The 16,296-nt window shown below is 39.1% G+C and overlaps 1 protein-coding gene across 1 annotated transcript in view; it reads left to right on the top strand.

Annotated features, from left to right (window-relative positions):
* LOC124598421 (Down syndrome cell adhesion molecule-like protein Dscam2) overlaps positions 1–16,296 on the top strand; it is a 378,789-nt gene that overhangs the window by 248,839 nt on the left and 113,654 nt on the right. The window contains exons 20-21 of the mRNA XM_047136000.1: positions 4,375–4,529; positions 13,141–13,291. Coding sequence (XP_046991956.1) covers positions 4,375–4,529; positions 13,141–13,291 — 306 coding nt within the window. The remainder of the gene's footprint in view (positions 1–4,374; positions 4,530–13,140; positions 13,292–16,296) is intronic.

Here is a 16,296-nt window from a genome sequence, read left to right as displayed (position 1 = left end):
TTAAAACTGAACGCTTCGAGGACCGGCCACTTACAAGAATTTCGGGCCCAGACATTTATGTCATAATTTTAAATTTTACTGGCACATTTGTGTGATGTATCTTAAAGTATAACACACGCAAAAAAGAACAATATTACATGTGGAAGCTTAGCTTCTGTTGTAGCTTGTTAATCTTAGAGACCAATATTATATGTGAAATCTTAGATTGTCTTGTAGCTATACTATGTATATCAATGTAAACCGTTAACTTTTCCTCTTTGTGTGTTCGCGCTATATAACCAGTGATCTTGCTATTGGCTGACTATAACACGTGTCCTATGATTTGAATATCTGCTGTCATCAGCTGACGTGATCACGAGGCATGAGATATAATTGGCTTACAAAAGGACATTGCAACCTCGGTTTCAACGCTCCGGAAACTAACACGCTGTGTTTGGTGCAATTCGAATTTATACTTTCGTAATATGAAAATATGCAGCGTATATGTTGCTGCAAATCAAAGGTCATTCCAAAACTTCTCTTCCACGTCTTTACTTTTTTTTCCGGGAAGTTCTATGTGAGTGTATAAAACGTTAACCATTAAAAAGGACTGATAAGTTTTACAGTTCCGAGGGAATATCTATGGAAAACCTACTGTCACATAACCCAGGAAAAAGCATATTTTTTAAATGGGATATCCAGGAAAAATCTGGGAATTTTTTTTTCCTTGTCCCCATATACTCCCTGACCAAGGACACTGGAGGAGGCTGATTGGTGAGGCCAAAGACCGACTGTGGTTTGTGTGTCCAACACAGTAAGTAAGTGTGGTCATATTCTGAATACCAGGCCACTTTCCATGATGTTGATCTCATCCTCACCAAAGGCCAACTACACACTTCTGTCCACATTAAACTTACTAACAAACAACAGTACTTACATTTTGACAGTTGCCATGTTTCCCATCTCAAACATTCACTCCCATACAGCCTTGTCATTCAGGACTAATGTTTTTGGTTGGATGCAGTCTCTTTAGAGCAATACACTGCCATTCTCACCTCAGTCTTCACTGGATGTAATTATCCCACCAGCCTAATTCAAAAGCAGATTTCCCGGCCATCACACCCAATCCCAGTGCTGCTAATTCCTCAAAAAAAAAAAAAAAAAAAAAAAAAAAAAAAAAAAAAAAAAAAAAAAAAAAAAAAAAAAAAAAATGTGCACTCCATTCTGTCTGAGATTTTGCCCACAACAACTAGCATAGCTTTTCATCACCATCCCAATCTCTGCAATATTCTTGTCAGACCCTGTACTCCCTGTGCAGCCTTCTTGCTACCCTATGGCTCCTACCCCTGTGACTGTCCCTGCTGCAGGATTTGTTGTCCTTTGCACCCTTTATCACCACTACCCCAGCCCTGTAACTGACAAAACATATACTATCAAAGGCAGAGCCGCCTGTGGAATGACACATCATATACCGGCTGTTATGTAAACACTGTTTGGCCTTTTACATCAACATGACTACCACCAAGTTATCAGTTAGGATGAGTGGACATAGGCAGAGCATGCACTACAAAATGACGGTTGTGTCCTCAGTGACTTTTTGACCTCACATGATGTCTGGATTCTTTCCCCAGACACCAGTTTCTCAGAACTCTATAGGTGTGAACTAGTGCTACAACATGTCCTTAATTCTTGCCACTCACCTGGCCTTAATTTTCATTAATTTTGATGTCTCAGCTTTTCTTCACAGTAATTACTCTTTTCTTCACTCCATTTTAATTTTCTACATCTTTCATTTTCTGATCTGTCTATTTTTTGTCAACCCCCTCCCACCTCTGTTACATACATTGCACTTAGCTTTTCACTCTTACTAACTGCTGCACAGTGTTTTTGCAGTAATCTCTGTCTTGCAGATTGCCCTGTCTTCTACCTTGAAGCTCTTTGGTTTTCAGATCTCGTCCAGTGATGTCCCCAACAATCAGTCATCCCATCCAGTAAGTCTCCCCTGACCCGCGGTTTCAGATGACTTTTCCAAAATGTACCTCCCCAATTCTTTTCCTTCAACCCTCTTTCTTCCCCTTCTGCCAGAAGAAGAAGCCACTGGCTCCAAAAGCTTGTTTAAGTTTAACCTTCTTTTATGTGTGTGTTCTAAACTGGATGAAATACTTTTAAGGGAGGAGAGCCTGTTGTCATGATTTATCCTAAGAAGTGTCAAGTGCCCCTTCTCATGACAACAGTTATTTTACCATGTGTGACTCCATATCCACCTGCTATGCTCTCTCTAGTTAACTTTACTATGAACTTGGTCCTAGTCATGTTCAGGTGCAGTCAATGCATGGTGTAGCTTGACATGGTGTAGCTAGGACATGAAGAAAAAAAAAGCTTTCAGTCCACATCCTCCTCCTGCTGGCCTTCTACCAACTGCTAGTTCCCAACTAGCCCCTTGACCACTGCCTTTCATTACACTCACTAGCTCTCGCCTAGCTCAGTCTAAATTATCAGAAGTATGATTGCCTGGGGTACCAAAAGAAATTTGTGACTGGATTGAGGAATTTTTGGTAGAGAGGGCACAGCAAACTATCTTGGATGGAGACCCATTGACAAATGCAGAAGTAACTTCAGGTGTGTCCCAGGGAAGTGTGTTGGATCCATTTGCTGTACAATGTATATTAATGACCTTGGAGACAATATTAAAAGTAACTTCAGACTTTTGTAGATGATACAGTTATCTATAATAAAATAGAGTCTGAAAGAAGCTGCACAAACATTGTCAGATCTTGTTAAGATTTCACAACGGTGCAAAGATTGGCAGCTTGCTTTAAATGTTCAGAAACATGAAATTGTGCATTCATAAATTAAAAACACATAGTCTGCTACGACAGTAATGTCAGTGAGTCACAGCTGGAAGTGGCCAATTCATACAAATACGTGGGTTTAACACTCTTTAGGGATATCATGGAACTATCATGTAGGCTCATTCATAGGTAAAGCAGGTAGTAGCCTTCCGTTTATTGGTAGAACCCTAGGGAAATGCAGTCAGTCTACAAAGGAGACTGTTTACAAATGACTCGTGCAACCCATCCTAGAATATTGCCCAAGTGTGTAGGACCCAAACCAAATAGGTTTGACAGGGAGTATTGAACATATACACAGAATGGCAGCATGAATGGTCACAGGTTTGTTTGCCCCCTGGGAGAGAAGTCACAGAAACGGTGAAGGAACTGAACTGGCAGAATCTTGAAGATAGACATAAAATATCCCAAGAAAGCCTACTTACAAATCTTCAAGAACCAGCTTTAAATGATGATTCTAGAACCCCCTACATATCATTACCATAGGGATAAGAAGGACAAGATGGAGTGAGTTATAGCACATGAAGAAGCATTTACACACCCATTCCTCCAGCTCTCTATATGTGAATGGAATGAGAAAAAGCCCCAATAACTAGGACAAAGGGATGTTCCCTCTCCAATACACTTCACTGTCATTTGCAAAGTATGAATGTAGATCTTCCTTTGCTGCAGCTCTATTAACCTATTCCTAGTGCATATTTTGTCCTCCCAAGGGCCTCAGTGACCTCCCCAGAGTTCTCTCCACTATCCCCTCCTGCCTCACCCTAGTGAAACCATTTGCTGCAGCTCCCACAATGAAACCCATTGATTACCTTCCTATGGCAACTCCCACAGTTTACACATATGAACAAGTAAATTGTTTATAGCAAAGGGGGAAAAAACCTAAATACGTGGAACTTGAAGAATTTTCTGAGACACATTACATTTATTGCACTCTACAATAATGTAAACTCTGGTAACGTGCTGAGTTCATCATGAGCATGAGTCCAGAAATGTCAAGCATATGTATGTATGTAAACAAAGCACTGGATTGAAATCACACCAACAAAAATTCAAAATAATTCAACAGAAATTCAAAACAATTCGAAGTATTTGCAATGCAGGGGTGCCAAAACTTAAATTGTACGATAAGAAAAAAAGACACTAGTGCGCCTGTTCATAGCAGAAGGTGTACTTGAAAATACACAAAGATATGCACAGTTCATTATGAGTAAGAGATCAATGTGTAAACAAGAGCCAGACCTAGATAGCAACTTTGAAAATTCAGTGTGCAGTTAAACCTTCAACATAGTAACCACTAAATATACTGCGGAAGGTATTAAAATGCAACAACGCACAAAAATACAACAAGAATTGTGGTAAAAACTTATGTCTTGACAAGCACTTTTGTTAATAATGTTGTCTTGATGTAGAAGAATTTGTAATTTGTGGAATGAAACTTCTTGTATGAAAGATAATGCTTACTGTTATAAAACCTAGGTAAGGAACTGTAACATGCCACAGTTATTTTAAGTTCCACCTGAAAATCTACTTTCTTTTTTTCCAGTTCCTGGACCGCCAGCAGCCATAAAAGCTCATTCCCTAACTTCTGATTCCATTCTGGTTTCATGGCTGCCACCTGAACACCCAAATGGAGTACTCACGCAATACACCATTTACTACAGTGAGAAACATGGAGCGCAAAAGGTCAGCTGTTCGTATGTCTCATTTTGATGTAATAGATGATTACAACTTTGCTGAAATGATGGTAAACTTTCAGATTCTGTTTTCATTATTTGTCACATAATGAATATGAAAGACATTGTTCCCACATTACTGAATATTGCATAAGTGTAGGTTTTATGTAATTAGTCATAAATTTTATAGAATCATAATGGCAATCTGAGCATTAGGCTCTTTCTACTTATTTATAAATGACATATTCAACATCCCAAAAGATACTATATCTATAATTTTTTATTTATAACTAGTTTCAGTCATAAATCATCAAGTCAACATAGTATTATAATTGTAGACAGTAGACATCAGACGTACAAGAAAAATTAAGAGCCCCCTGTAATATGCATTATGGTTCTCCAATTACTTCGTTTTGCTGATGTCAGATATAAGATCTAGTTATGAGTGCCTACTATTTAGTGTATGTTATTACAGACGGTACATTGAGCACTTATAATTTGTCTTTACATCTATTATGAATGAACTGAAGTACCTGTAAAGTCCTGCTGTTCAATACAGTTGGCTCTTATGTCTCGCTTGTACATACGATGTCAGTGAAATGTCTTTTCATATTATTTTGACATCACAATGAACTATGCTTAGGCATATTCTGTCCTATCAGTGGCAGAGCAATCATATGATTCACTAGCTCTTTGCAACTTTTGCGTAGTGTTATATGCGGGCATAGCAGCCAACCAGCTGTCTACCCTGGCAAACTGAGACCAAGAGTAGAGTTTACCACTGCCAACTAATAGAATATGCTGATGATTGCAACATGTTTGTCTACAATGGCCTTTTCACAACCCATGACATATATGTCCAACCCCCCCCCCATTTTCCTCAACCAGCTTCTCCCAACTACATAGTGTAACATTATGCTACAAAAATATATCAATTTACCGATGAGGAAAAGCTGATTTTGCAATTGGTTTCTAATTGGTTTGCAAAGTGAACTACAAAATATTAGAGTTACATATAGCAGGATGCTACTTGTCTTAGTCTTGTTCTCATGGTAGGGGTGCTTCACAGCAGTTAATACTGTTTTGATTCATCACACATGTAGGAAAATTGAACTTGAAATTCCATTAAATGACATAAGGAGATTCTTTATCCACCTTCACTAGATACTAAACAATGGAATATCTCATAAAATGCGTCAGTTTTGACAAACTTGGCACACTGTGACATAGTGAACCAAACTGATACTGGGACACTGAGCCAAAAAAATTACTACTGCCCATTATTGACATGACTGAACAAATATGTTTGCATTTAACCTTTTCAATTTTATAAGAATTTGGACTTGCAGTTTGGTTCTAAAGAAAGTATAGACATGTTTATTTGGAAATTATGATATTGTAAATGCACATTTTAATATAAAATTTAGTAAAGTAACAAATATAGATTGCTACTTATCATAAAGATGACATGTTAACTAACAAACAGGCACAATTAACAGACACTTCTACATAATCTTTTAGCCACAGCTTTCATCAGAAAAAGAAAGAGAAACACACACAATTCATTCACACAAGCAAGCACACCTAACGCTCACATGACTACTGACTCTGCCAGGTCAGGCCAGAATCTGCCCAAGTTGCTGGAGTTGGCAGTAATGTGTGTGTGAGGTGTGCTTGCTTGTGTAAATAAATGCTGTGTGTTTCTTTTTCTGATGGAGACTGTGGCTGAAAGCTTACGTGTAAGTGTCTTTTAACTGTGCCTGCCTGCAACCTAACATGATCTATCTTTTCCTTACATTGTTGTCATTCCAGCCAGGAATTTCCATTGTTTCATTAAATAAAGTGATTCTTTCATACAATCAAATTATAGAAGTGTTAATTTCTTTTTTGGTAGCATCACAGTTTTCAATGCTTATATTTTTGTAGAATTTCATTCTACTAACTGACATTATGCAACTGTTGTTTCTGAAATTACTAATTTGGAAGTGCTATTTCAGGAAATTATGTCAAACTGATTTTCTGGCACTTTTTATAAAATAGGAGTTACATAAAATAATGATAATTTGAAAACTGAGTTGCTGCCAGACTACTTAAGTTCAATAACAGTTATGGAGTCGTATCCAAGTAAAATTAAATAGTTTATGAAATATATGTCTTATATGCTTGAGACATGTATTGAGACATGAATTAGTCCTGGCATCAATCACGCCACTATAATGTTCTACATTACAATAGTTTGGATTGGGAATTGTTCTTTCAGTACATTACCCTTCGATCCTGCAATCTTTCTAGCTTCCTCTAGCCCCTGCCTCACATTCATCTCCACTCCCTATCCCTGTATCCCCATTTTTTCTCATTCTACACTCGCACTCTCTTTTTCCACAGTCTCCACCTCCTATATATATATATATATATATATATATAATAGAAGGAAACATTCCACGTGGGAAAAATTATATATAAAAACAAAGATGAGGTGACTTACCGAACGAAAGCGCTGGCAGGTCGACAGGCACACAAACAAACACAAACATACACACAAAATTCAAGCTTTCGCAACAAACTGTTACCACATCAGGAAAGAGGGAAGGAGAGGGAAAGACGAAAGGATGTGGGTTTTAAGGGAACGGAAAGACTTACCTTAGGGGGAAAAAAGGACAGGTATACACTCGCACACACACACATATCCATCTGCACATACACAGACACAAGCAGGCCTTTACAAATGTCTGTGTATGTGCGGATGGATATGTGTGTGTGTGTGAGTGTGTGTGTGTGTGTGTGTGTGTGTGTGTGTGTGTGTGTGTGTGTGTGCGTGTGTATACCTGTCCTTTTTTCCACCTAAGGTAAGTCTTTCCACTCCCAGGATTGGAATGACTCCTTACCCTCTCCCTTAAAACCCACATCCTTTCGTCTTTCCCTCTCCTTCCCTCTTTCCTGATGAAGCAACCATTTGTTGCGAAAGCTTGAATTTTGTGTGTATATTTGTGTTTGTTTGTGTGTCTATCAACCCGCCAGTGCTTTTGTTTGGTAAGTCTCATCATCTTTGTTTTTAGATATATTTTTCCCACGTGGAATGTTTCCCTCTATATATATATATATACACTCCTGGAAATTGAAATAAGAACACCGTGAATTCATTGTCCCAGGAAGGGGAAACTTTATTGACACATTCCTGGGGTCAGATACATCACATGATCACACTGACAGAACCACAGGCACATAGACACAGGCAACAGAGCATGCACAATGTCGGCACTAGTACAGTGTATATCCACCTTTCGCAGCAATGCAGGCTGCTATTCTCCCATGGAGACGATCGTAGAGATGCTGGATGTAGTCCTGTGGAACGGCTTGCCATGCCATTTCCACCTGGCGCCTCAGTTGGACTAGCGTTCGTGCTGGACGTGCAGACCGCGTGAGACGACGCTTCATCCAGTCCCAAACATGCTCAATGGGGGACAGATCCAGAGATCTTGCTGGCCAGGGTAGTTGACTTACACCTTCTAGAGCACGTTGGGTGGCACGGGATACATGCGGACGTGCATTGTCCTGTTGGAACAGCAAGTTCCCTTGCCGGTCTAGGAGTGGTAGAACGATGGGTTCGATGACGGTTTGGATGTACCGTGCACTATTCAGTGTCCCCTCGACGATCACCAGTGGTGTACGGCCAGTGTAGGAGATCGCTCCCCACACCATGATGCCGGGTGTTGGCCCTGTGTGCCTCGGTCGTATGCAGTCCTGATTGTGGCGCTCACCTGCACGGCGCCAAACACGCATACGACCATCATTGGCACCAAGGCAGAAGCGACTCTCATCGCTGAAGATGACACGTCTCCATTCGTCCCTCCATTCACGCCTGTCGCGACACCACTGGAGGCGGGCTGCACGATGTTGGGGCGTGAGCAGAAGACGGCCTAACGGTGTGCGGGACCGTAGCCCAGCTTCATGGAGACGGTTGCGAATGGTCCTCGCCGATATCCCAGGAGCAACAGTGTCCCTAATTTGGTGGGAAGTGGCGGTGCGGTCCCCTACGGCACTGCGTAGGATCCTACGGTCTTGGCGTGCATCCGTGCGTCGCTGCGGTCCGGTCCCAGGTCGACGGGCACGTGCACCTTCCGCCGACCACTGGCGACAACATCGATGTACTGTGGAGACCTCACGCCCCACGTGTTGAGCAATTCGGCGGTACGTCCACCCGGCCTCCCGCATGCCCACTATATGCCCTCGCTCAAAGTCCGCCAACTGCACATACGGTTCACGTCCACGCTGTCGCGGCATGCTACCAGTGTTAAAGACTGCGATGGAGCTCCGTATGCCATGGCAACCTGGCTGACACTGACGGCGGCGGTGCACAAATGCTGCGCAGCTAGCGCCATTCGACGGCCAACACCGCGGTTCCTGGTGTGTCCGCTGTGCCGTGCGTGTGATCATTGCTTGCACAGCCCTCTCGCAGTGTCCGGACCAAGTATGGTGGGTCTGACACACACACATATATATATATATATATAAAAAAAATCAAAAACAAAGATGATGTGACTTACCAAACGAAAGCGCTGGCAGGTCGAAAGACACACAAACATACACACAAAATTCAAGCTTTCGCAACAAACTGTTGCCTCATCAGGAAAGAGGGAAGGAGAGGGAAAGACGAAAGGATGTGGATTTTAAGGGAGAGGGTAAGGAGTCATTCCAATCCTGGGAGCGGAAAGACTTACCTTAGGGGGAAAAAAGGATGGGTATACACTCGCACACACACACATATCCATCCACACATATACAGACACAAGCAGACATATTTAAAGACCAAGGGAGAGGGTAAGGAGTCATTCCAATCCCGGGAGCAGAAAGACTTACCTTAGGGGGAAAAAAGGACGGGTATACACTCGCGCGCACACACACACATATCCATCCACACATATATGTGTGGATGGATATGTGTGTGTGTGCGAGTGTATACCCGTCCTTTTTTCCCCCTAAGGTAAGTCTTTCCGCTCCCAGGATTGGAATGACTCCTTACCCTCTCCCTTAAAACCCACATCCTTTTGTCTTTCCCTCTCCTTCCCTCTTTCCTGATGAAGCAACCTTGGGTTGTGAAAGCTAGAAATTTGTGTGTGTGTTTGTGTGTTTTTTTATTGTGTCTATCTACCAGTGCTTTCCCGTTTGGTAAGTCACAGCATCTTTCTTTTTTATATATATTTTTCCCATGTGGAATTTTTCTATATATGAGGGGTGGGTGTGTTTTCTGTACTGTAATAAGAATATACCTGTTGTAAACAAACACAAAAGTGATGATTGGTCAGAAGCCATAGCACATGTACACTGGTGTTGCTACACTCTTGGAAGTAGGTCCTACTTATGTATTAGATATATTATTACTAAGTTACATTAAATGAAACTTTAAGATATTCCAATGTAATAACAGCCTTCAATGTTTTTCGTAATCACACTTTAGCTATGTAGTTTTTATTTCAAAAATCGTGTACAGTTACATCCTCTGCACTGTTGTGCTCTGATTCTCGTGCTGTTAATGCACAGTATGAAAGTAGCTGAGGCTGCTTTTTGTTCCGCAGTGAAATACATGTGGAATACTGTTAAAAAGTGCCAAGAAATAGGCTGTTCTTAAAGTTTTTCATAAATTTACAGAGATAATCGGCCTTGAAGTTTTCCCACCAATTGTATGCAATACAGTTGGTACACAAAGCCACAATGTACGTGTAGGGCAGTCAGTAACATAATAGAATGTTACTCAAATACAGGTAATTGTTCTTTGGTTCAAATCTCCCCAGTATCATTTTTTTTCTCATTCAATTTGAAATAATTACATCTCATAATTATAAAACTCATCATCCTTTTTTATGAGTAATGCACCTATTCTTGTTTCTAATTTCATATTGCACACAAAATTCCTGTTTTCATTTCAAATACAAATTCGTAATTATCTACGTTTTATGAAAGACTGTCCATAAAAGTTGCTTAAATTAAGAAAACATAACAATTTAATGTTTTAAGGCAAAAATGAAAAACCAAATCCTCTTTTTTTGGACTATGTCCAACATTTTAGACACAGAGGTCGATAAGTATCGTAGAAACATGAAAAACAATCATTTTTGCAGCATTGAGCACATCATTCAAATGCTGCATTTTTTTCATTTGGTACTGTCCCATTAGAATATGAACTCAACAGAACTGATCTGAAGCAAAGTTGCAGGATTTGGCCTATGAATTAACAAGACTTTTCAGCTGCCAGACGTACTGGAACTAACACACACAGCTTTTTCAAAAGTCAATGCCAGATGCTGGCAGGATATAGAACACCTTGTCATGAAAGAAGAAGAGAAAATGCTGCTCCTAGTTGGCTTTGTGGATTTTGTTGTTGATAGACTTGTTATCAATGTAGTAGGTGATACTTCCAGAACTGAAACGTATTTCTTGGATTTGGATAAGGAAGGAGCTAAGAGATTACCAGACAACTGACTGTAATTAATACCTTCAGTGGCTTCAGTATTCAGCAGTACAGTGACTTCCCTGCAGCATGCTTTTGCATTACACACAGCTCACTCAGAAAAATTGCCCTCATTTAAGTTAGAAATTTTCATCACTCTTGTTCGTAATTAGAATACTATGTCAGGTGAGAACGAGTGCATTTTATGCTTTCCGTCTGGTCACCTAAGGAGCGTACGGTAGTGATGGAGTTTCTCTGAATATTATTTCATTCTCTTTAAAAATTAAATGACATCCAACGCTATAGTGTTTCTTTGCTCATCTCTTTCTATGTATGAAATGCAACTGCTCGCATCATTGCAGGTTAGTTGGACCACTGGCTGGCCAGTGCTGTCCAAGTTTAATCCTCTGGTAAAACTGTTATCCCGCATTATTGCTCAGTCTATGTACATGTAACAAAGCATAATACGCATCCTTATGATTGTACTTGACTGTACTGGTCACAGCTTGGTTTCTGCTCCACATGAAATGAAATCCAGTGAGATTCAAGCAAATGTGGAAGAATACATGGCATAATGTTAACATCAGGTTTATCCTTATGATGAACAGAGTATAGTTACCTCTGAAGAAGTAAGTCATTCAAAACCTTAGCAGTACTTTCAGTCATGTTTACGAGCCTATCAACCACGCAATACCTCTTAATGTTTTCAGTCTTATTTATGAGACTATTGACTACTCAGTGCCTCAACTGTATACCAATTGTGACCTTTACCCTTTCCACTATCTATATTCCAACCAGTCTTTCCATTATCATACTCATGATTGAAACTAGTTGTAAATAAACAATTATTGCTACAGAAGCAACTGGTGGTTTGAAGATGCCAATCGTGAAACATTTGAGAGATATGGAACAAAGCCTGTAGAATGTATTTCTTATTAGATGTGGATTACCTGTGGAATTCTATTTTTCATCTGATTGTGCACACTTAGTTACTTCCAGATAATTAATTCATTAATTAGTAACTTCCTGTGCATTGATGTGCAGTTTTATGATGCGCACCAATAATAAAACCAAATACATAAAGAGACTGGTGTTAACAGCAGAAACAGTTTATACTACTGGCATCCCCTGTTATACTATTTACTGCTCCCCAGTAAATTTATCCCTTAGTCAAATTTATCATTAAATATCTGTCTCTTTTTCAAACAAACAGTTTAGTTCTTGAAATCAATACTAGAAGTAAGAATAACCTCCACAAAGATTTAAAGCCAAGTACTCTGGTCCAGAAATGTGTTCATTAAGAGGTCTTAGCTGTAGGCCACTGATGAATCATCTATATGATTGAAATTAACCCCACTCAGTGTCAGTTAAGGCCTGAAAATGGTGCACTGAAGCACTGAAACTGGTAGCCATATAATAAATAACATCATAAGGGTGGCTGCAGGCATTCCATTTTATTACAGTTATATATTACATTTTATATGAAAATAATTTTAAGAATTTATAGACTTATTCTACATCTATGAGGACCATTTCACTTGCGATCTGTGGGAGATGAATTAGCATACCTGCCTTTCTTTGTAAATATTTATTGTCTATTCTTGTTTTTCTGACATGTTCTACTTGCTGGAGGATCTCCTCATCGTAAATTTAATGAAACAAAAAGTTAATTTAATCCAATCTGTCTTTTATTCAGTCATTGATGCATTTTGCTTTGTTTCGTATTGAAATCTACAGTGCATCATATGCAATTGAATTAATGATTGACAATGTATTTGACTCTTAATCTGCTCACATTCTAGCTTTATAATGCTCACAGTAAATTAACTGTTAAGTGAATTGTTATCTTGTTCTAATCTTATAATAGATAACACACAATAATCCACCTTTGGTTTAGCATATTTTAATATTTGTGCATACCTACAATATTTTCTGTCTACTCACCTCTTCAAGTGTTATGTCAACCACTACCAGATGCATGGACAGGTGTCTTACTGACCTGTTACTTATTCTGGTAAGGGTATTCCACAAACTTACTTCCTTGCTTCCACTTTGTAGTATCTATTAATTTTGTGTGTTATCTGTTCATTAAATATAAATTACAATATTTCCTCAAGGCTTACAGCTTCCCATAGATATGTCCACTAACAGAGAATCTTGAGAGACAGGAAACTTTTATACTCTTTTGCAGCCAGTACGACATCAGATAGGAGTTACCTCAAACACACATGAAGTGCGAGGGTTGAAAGAACTTCAGCAGTATGAGTTCTGGGTAACTGCCTCCACAACTGCTGGAGAAGGAGACAGTACAAGGCCAGTTCTTCAGGCACCAAATTCAAGAGGTGAAACTGACAGAGTATTACAATATAAACAGTTCAAAAACGTTTTGCACCACACTCAGGTTTTGCATGGTATTTTTGTTTCTCTTGATACATACTCTTTTGGCCACATGAATCATTACGTACAGCCACCTATGTGATGGAGACAAGAATAAACTTGCATTCTCAATGCAGTACAAAAGAGCATGCAGAGACCCAAGTTATGAATGAGATAATATGGCTTGTGTACATGGCTCAGTGTATCAACATGCCTCAAAAGGAGTCATTTCAAGCTTAGACTTTGAATGCATCGTCACATTTATGCTACAAGAAGGACTGTCAGCATGGGAAGTTGCCTGCTAAACTGGTGTATACAAGTGGAATGTTGTTTGAACATTCAGCCACTATTGTGAGAGGCAAGACATTCAAGATTTGCTATCATCAACAATACCAAGTGAGACTCTGTTATCTTTAGATTATAACTTGTAGGTAACCTGAGGAGAAAGGAAATGAACCATGCATTGCCTTTCTAGAGACAAGTGGGAGGACTGAGTTGTTTCAGACAATACACAGCTATCTTCACTCATCAGTTTGGATTGTAGGCATCCATATTAGCAACAGCACAAACCTCCCAGTACCATTCACGAAGTACAGGAGCAAGGGAGCACCTTGAATGGAGCTTGTATCATTGGCAATGGGTTCTAATCGGCTTCTCTTAACTAACAAGTGCATGATTTGTCCAACACCTGATGGTAACCACATAAAAGTATGGAGGCATTCAGATACCAAAGCACATATAAGACATGCATTCCTGCTGGTTCAACAGGGAGGTGGGCTAGTCATGTTTGGACCGGTATGATGATCTCATTTTGAACAGCTCACCACTCTTGAGGATAATTTGAGGTCTGTGCACTGTTGGAAAGGGATGCTCCAACCTTTTGTCCTTCCCTTCAGTAGTATTTTGATTATGAATTGTCTTTGAAGATGGTAATATGCAAGCATACCATGCTCTCCTCACGAAAATTTCCTTCAGAAGGCAGGCGTCAACCTAATGGAATATGTTGCTGAAATTACTGACATGAACCCAATTGAGTACGCATGTGGCCAATTTAAACTTTCTGTGCATCATTGTAGGAACTGTTCTCACATAATGAATGAACTCAGGAGAGCCACTGTCAAAGAGTGGGATGGATGAAGTAGCAGCATCTTGTAGACAGGCTGTCTAGGAGGATCCCAGCACATTACAGTTCTTGGGACGGAGGAAGATGGTATTGTATGTTACCCACCAACAGAATTTGATTTCACACAATTCAAAGATGTGCACTTTTGAATTTACTTTCTTTATTTCAGTTATTGGTTTGTTTTTATTTCGCAGTAAAGCTCATTTTCCCCATAAGGCTAATTCTTTCATTTCCTTATCCTCTCATATTTACACATTTGCTGGTGGTGCAAAACTTTTTGAGCAGTTTTTTCCACTAACATGGAATACGTCTAATATAATATAATATAATATGTTAATAGTCTAAAGATTTGTGGGAACATGAGAAATTACCATTAAAAATCAGTTATTGTTACACCTTTTGTTCTCTATGAATTTAATTTTATGACCTTTGGACTTTGTAAAGCACCTAGCACATTTCAGAGGTTTATACGTGAAGTTTTAAGAGAATTGGATATATGTGTTTCATATTTGGATGATAGTTTAATAACATCTGAATCTCCAGAGCAACGTGTTCAGCTTCTAAATTCACTCTTTAAGCAGCTGAATGAGTATGATCTCATAATAAATGTTGGCAAATCAGTATCTGGTGTACAACAGTTAACATTCTTAGGACATTTAATTAAAATCTAGAGAAAAAAGCAAGACCCAGAAAGGGGTGTGACATACGAAACTATAAATCACCCAAAACAGTTCATGCACTAAGAGCATACTTAGGGATCATCAATTTCTATCGTTGGCATTTGGAACATGCTGCTGAAAACCAAGCTTTGCTGAATGATTACTTAAATGTACAACTAAAACTGACTAAAGCTGTATTGACTGGACAGAAGAAGCGATTGCACAATTCCGAAAATGCAAAGATCTGACTAAGGCTACACTTCTGTCATTTCCTGGTTTGCATGATCAGCTTGCACTATTTGTTGATACACCAGATTTTGTGGCAGGTGCTGTATTGCAATATTGGAAAGAAAGACAGTGGAGACGAGTGATTTTTTTTTGGAAAAGTTCACAATGTGGTAGACGGAAGAGGTTTCATTATTTATACTGACTGTGCTCTCTAATGTTTGCATTCAAACAAAAGAATGAGAAATCAGTGCCAATCAAATTATGTTATTTTTAGTATATTTCATAATTTACTACTGATCTGCGACATATATCTGGTAAAGAAAATGTTGCTGATAGCTTATGAAGGCTTGAAAAATTTATTCCACTTAACTATGAAGATATAGCACAAGCACAAGAAGATGACAAATAGCTTCATCCACTATATTACAGCCATCATACATCACTTAAATTAAAATACTGCTTGACACATGAAGGAAAACAATTGTGGTGTGATATGTTAACCTATATTATTTGCCCTTATATTCCTGAAACATTTAGATATCCTATTTTCCAAAACTACTGTAATTTGGCTCGTCCAGGCATTAAGACAATTGTAAACATGACCACATTAAGATTTGCCTGGATAAATATAAGAAAGGATGTCCAAAACTGGGCAAAAACATGTGTTGCTTGTCAGAAAAATAAAATGTCATGACATGTTCAGTTGCCATTAGGACATTTTCCTTAGTCAGTGAGGCTCCAGCTTTCAGCTGATACAGATCTGCGGAGTGGGAAATTAAGTGTGTATCTTTTCCTCATAGTATGTTTATTCAATTTCATGTGCTTTTTCCTGTTTAAGAGATTTAATCTCAAATTTTTGTAAGTGTAAATTCATTCAGTCTGTAGTACAGTAGTTGCTCATTTGTTTTGTTTTAAGACATGTATACATTCATTTAGTAATCCAGTCAGTGAGGCTCCAGCT

The sequence above is a fragment of the Schistocerca americana genome, chromosome 1 (assembly GCF_021461395.2).
Source record: "Schistocerca americana isolate TAMUIC-IGC-003095 chromosome 1, iqSchAmer2.1, whole genome shotgun sequence".
Classification (NCBI taxonomy): Eukaryota; Metazoa; Arthropoda; class Insecta; order Orthoptera; family Acrididae; genus Schistocerca; species Schistocerca americana.
Note: the sequence above shows the minus strand (reverse complement) of the source record. Positions and strands in the feature narration are given on the sequence as shown.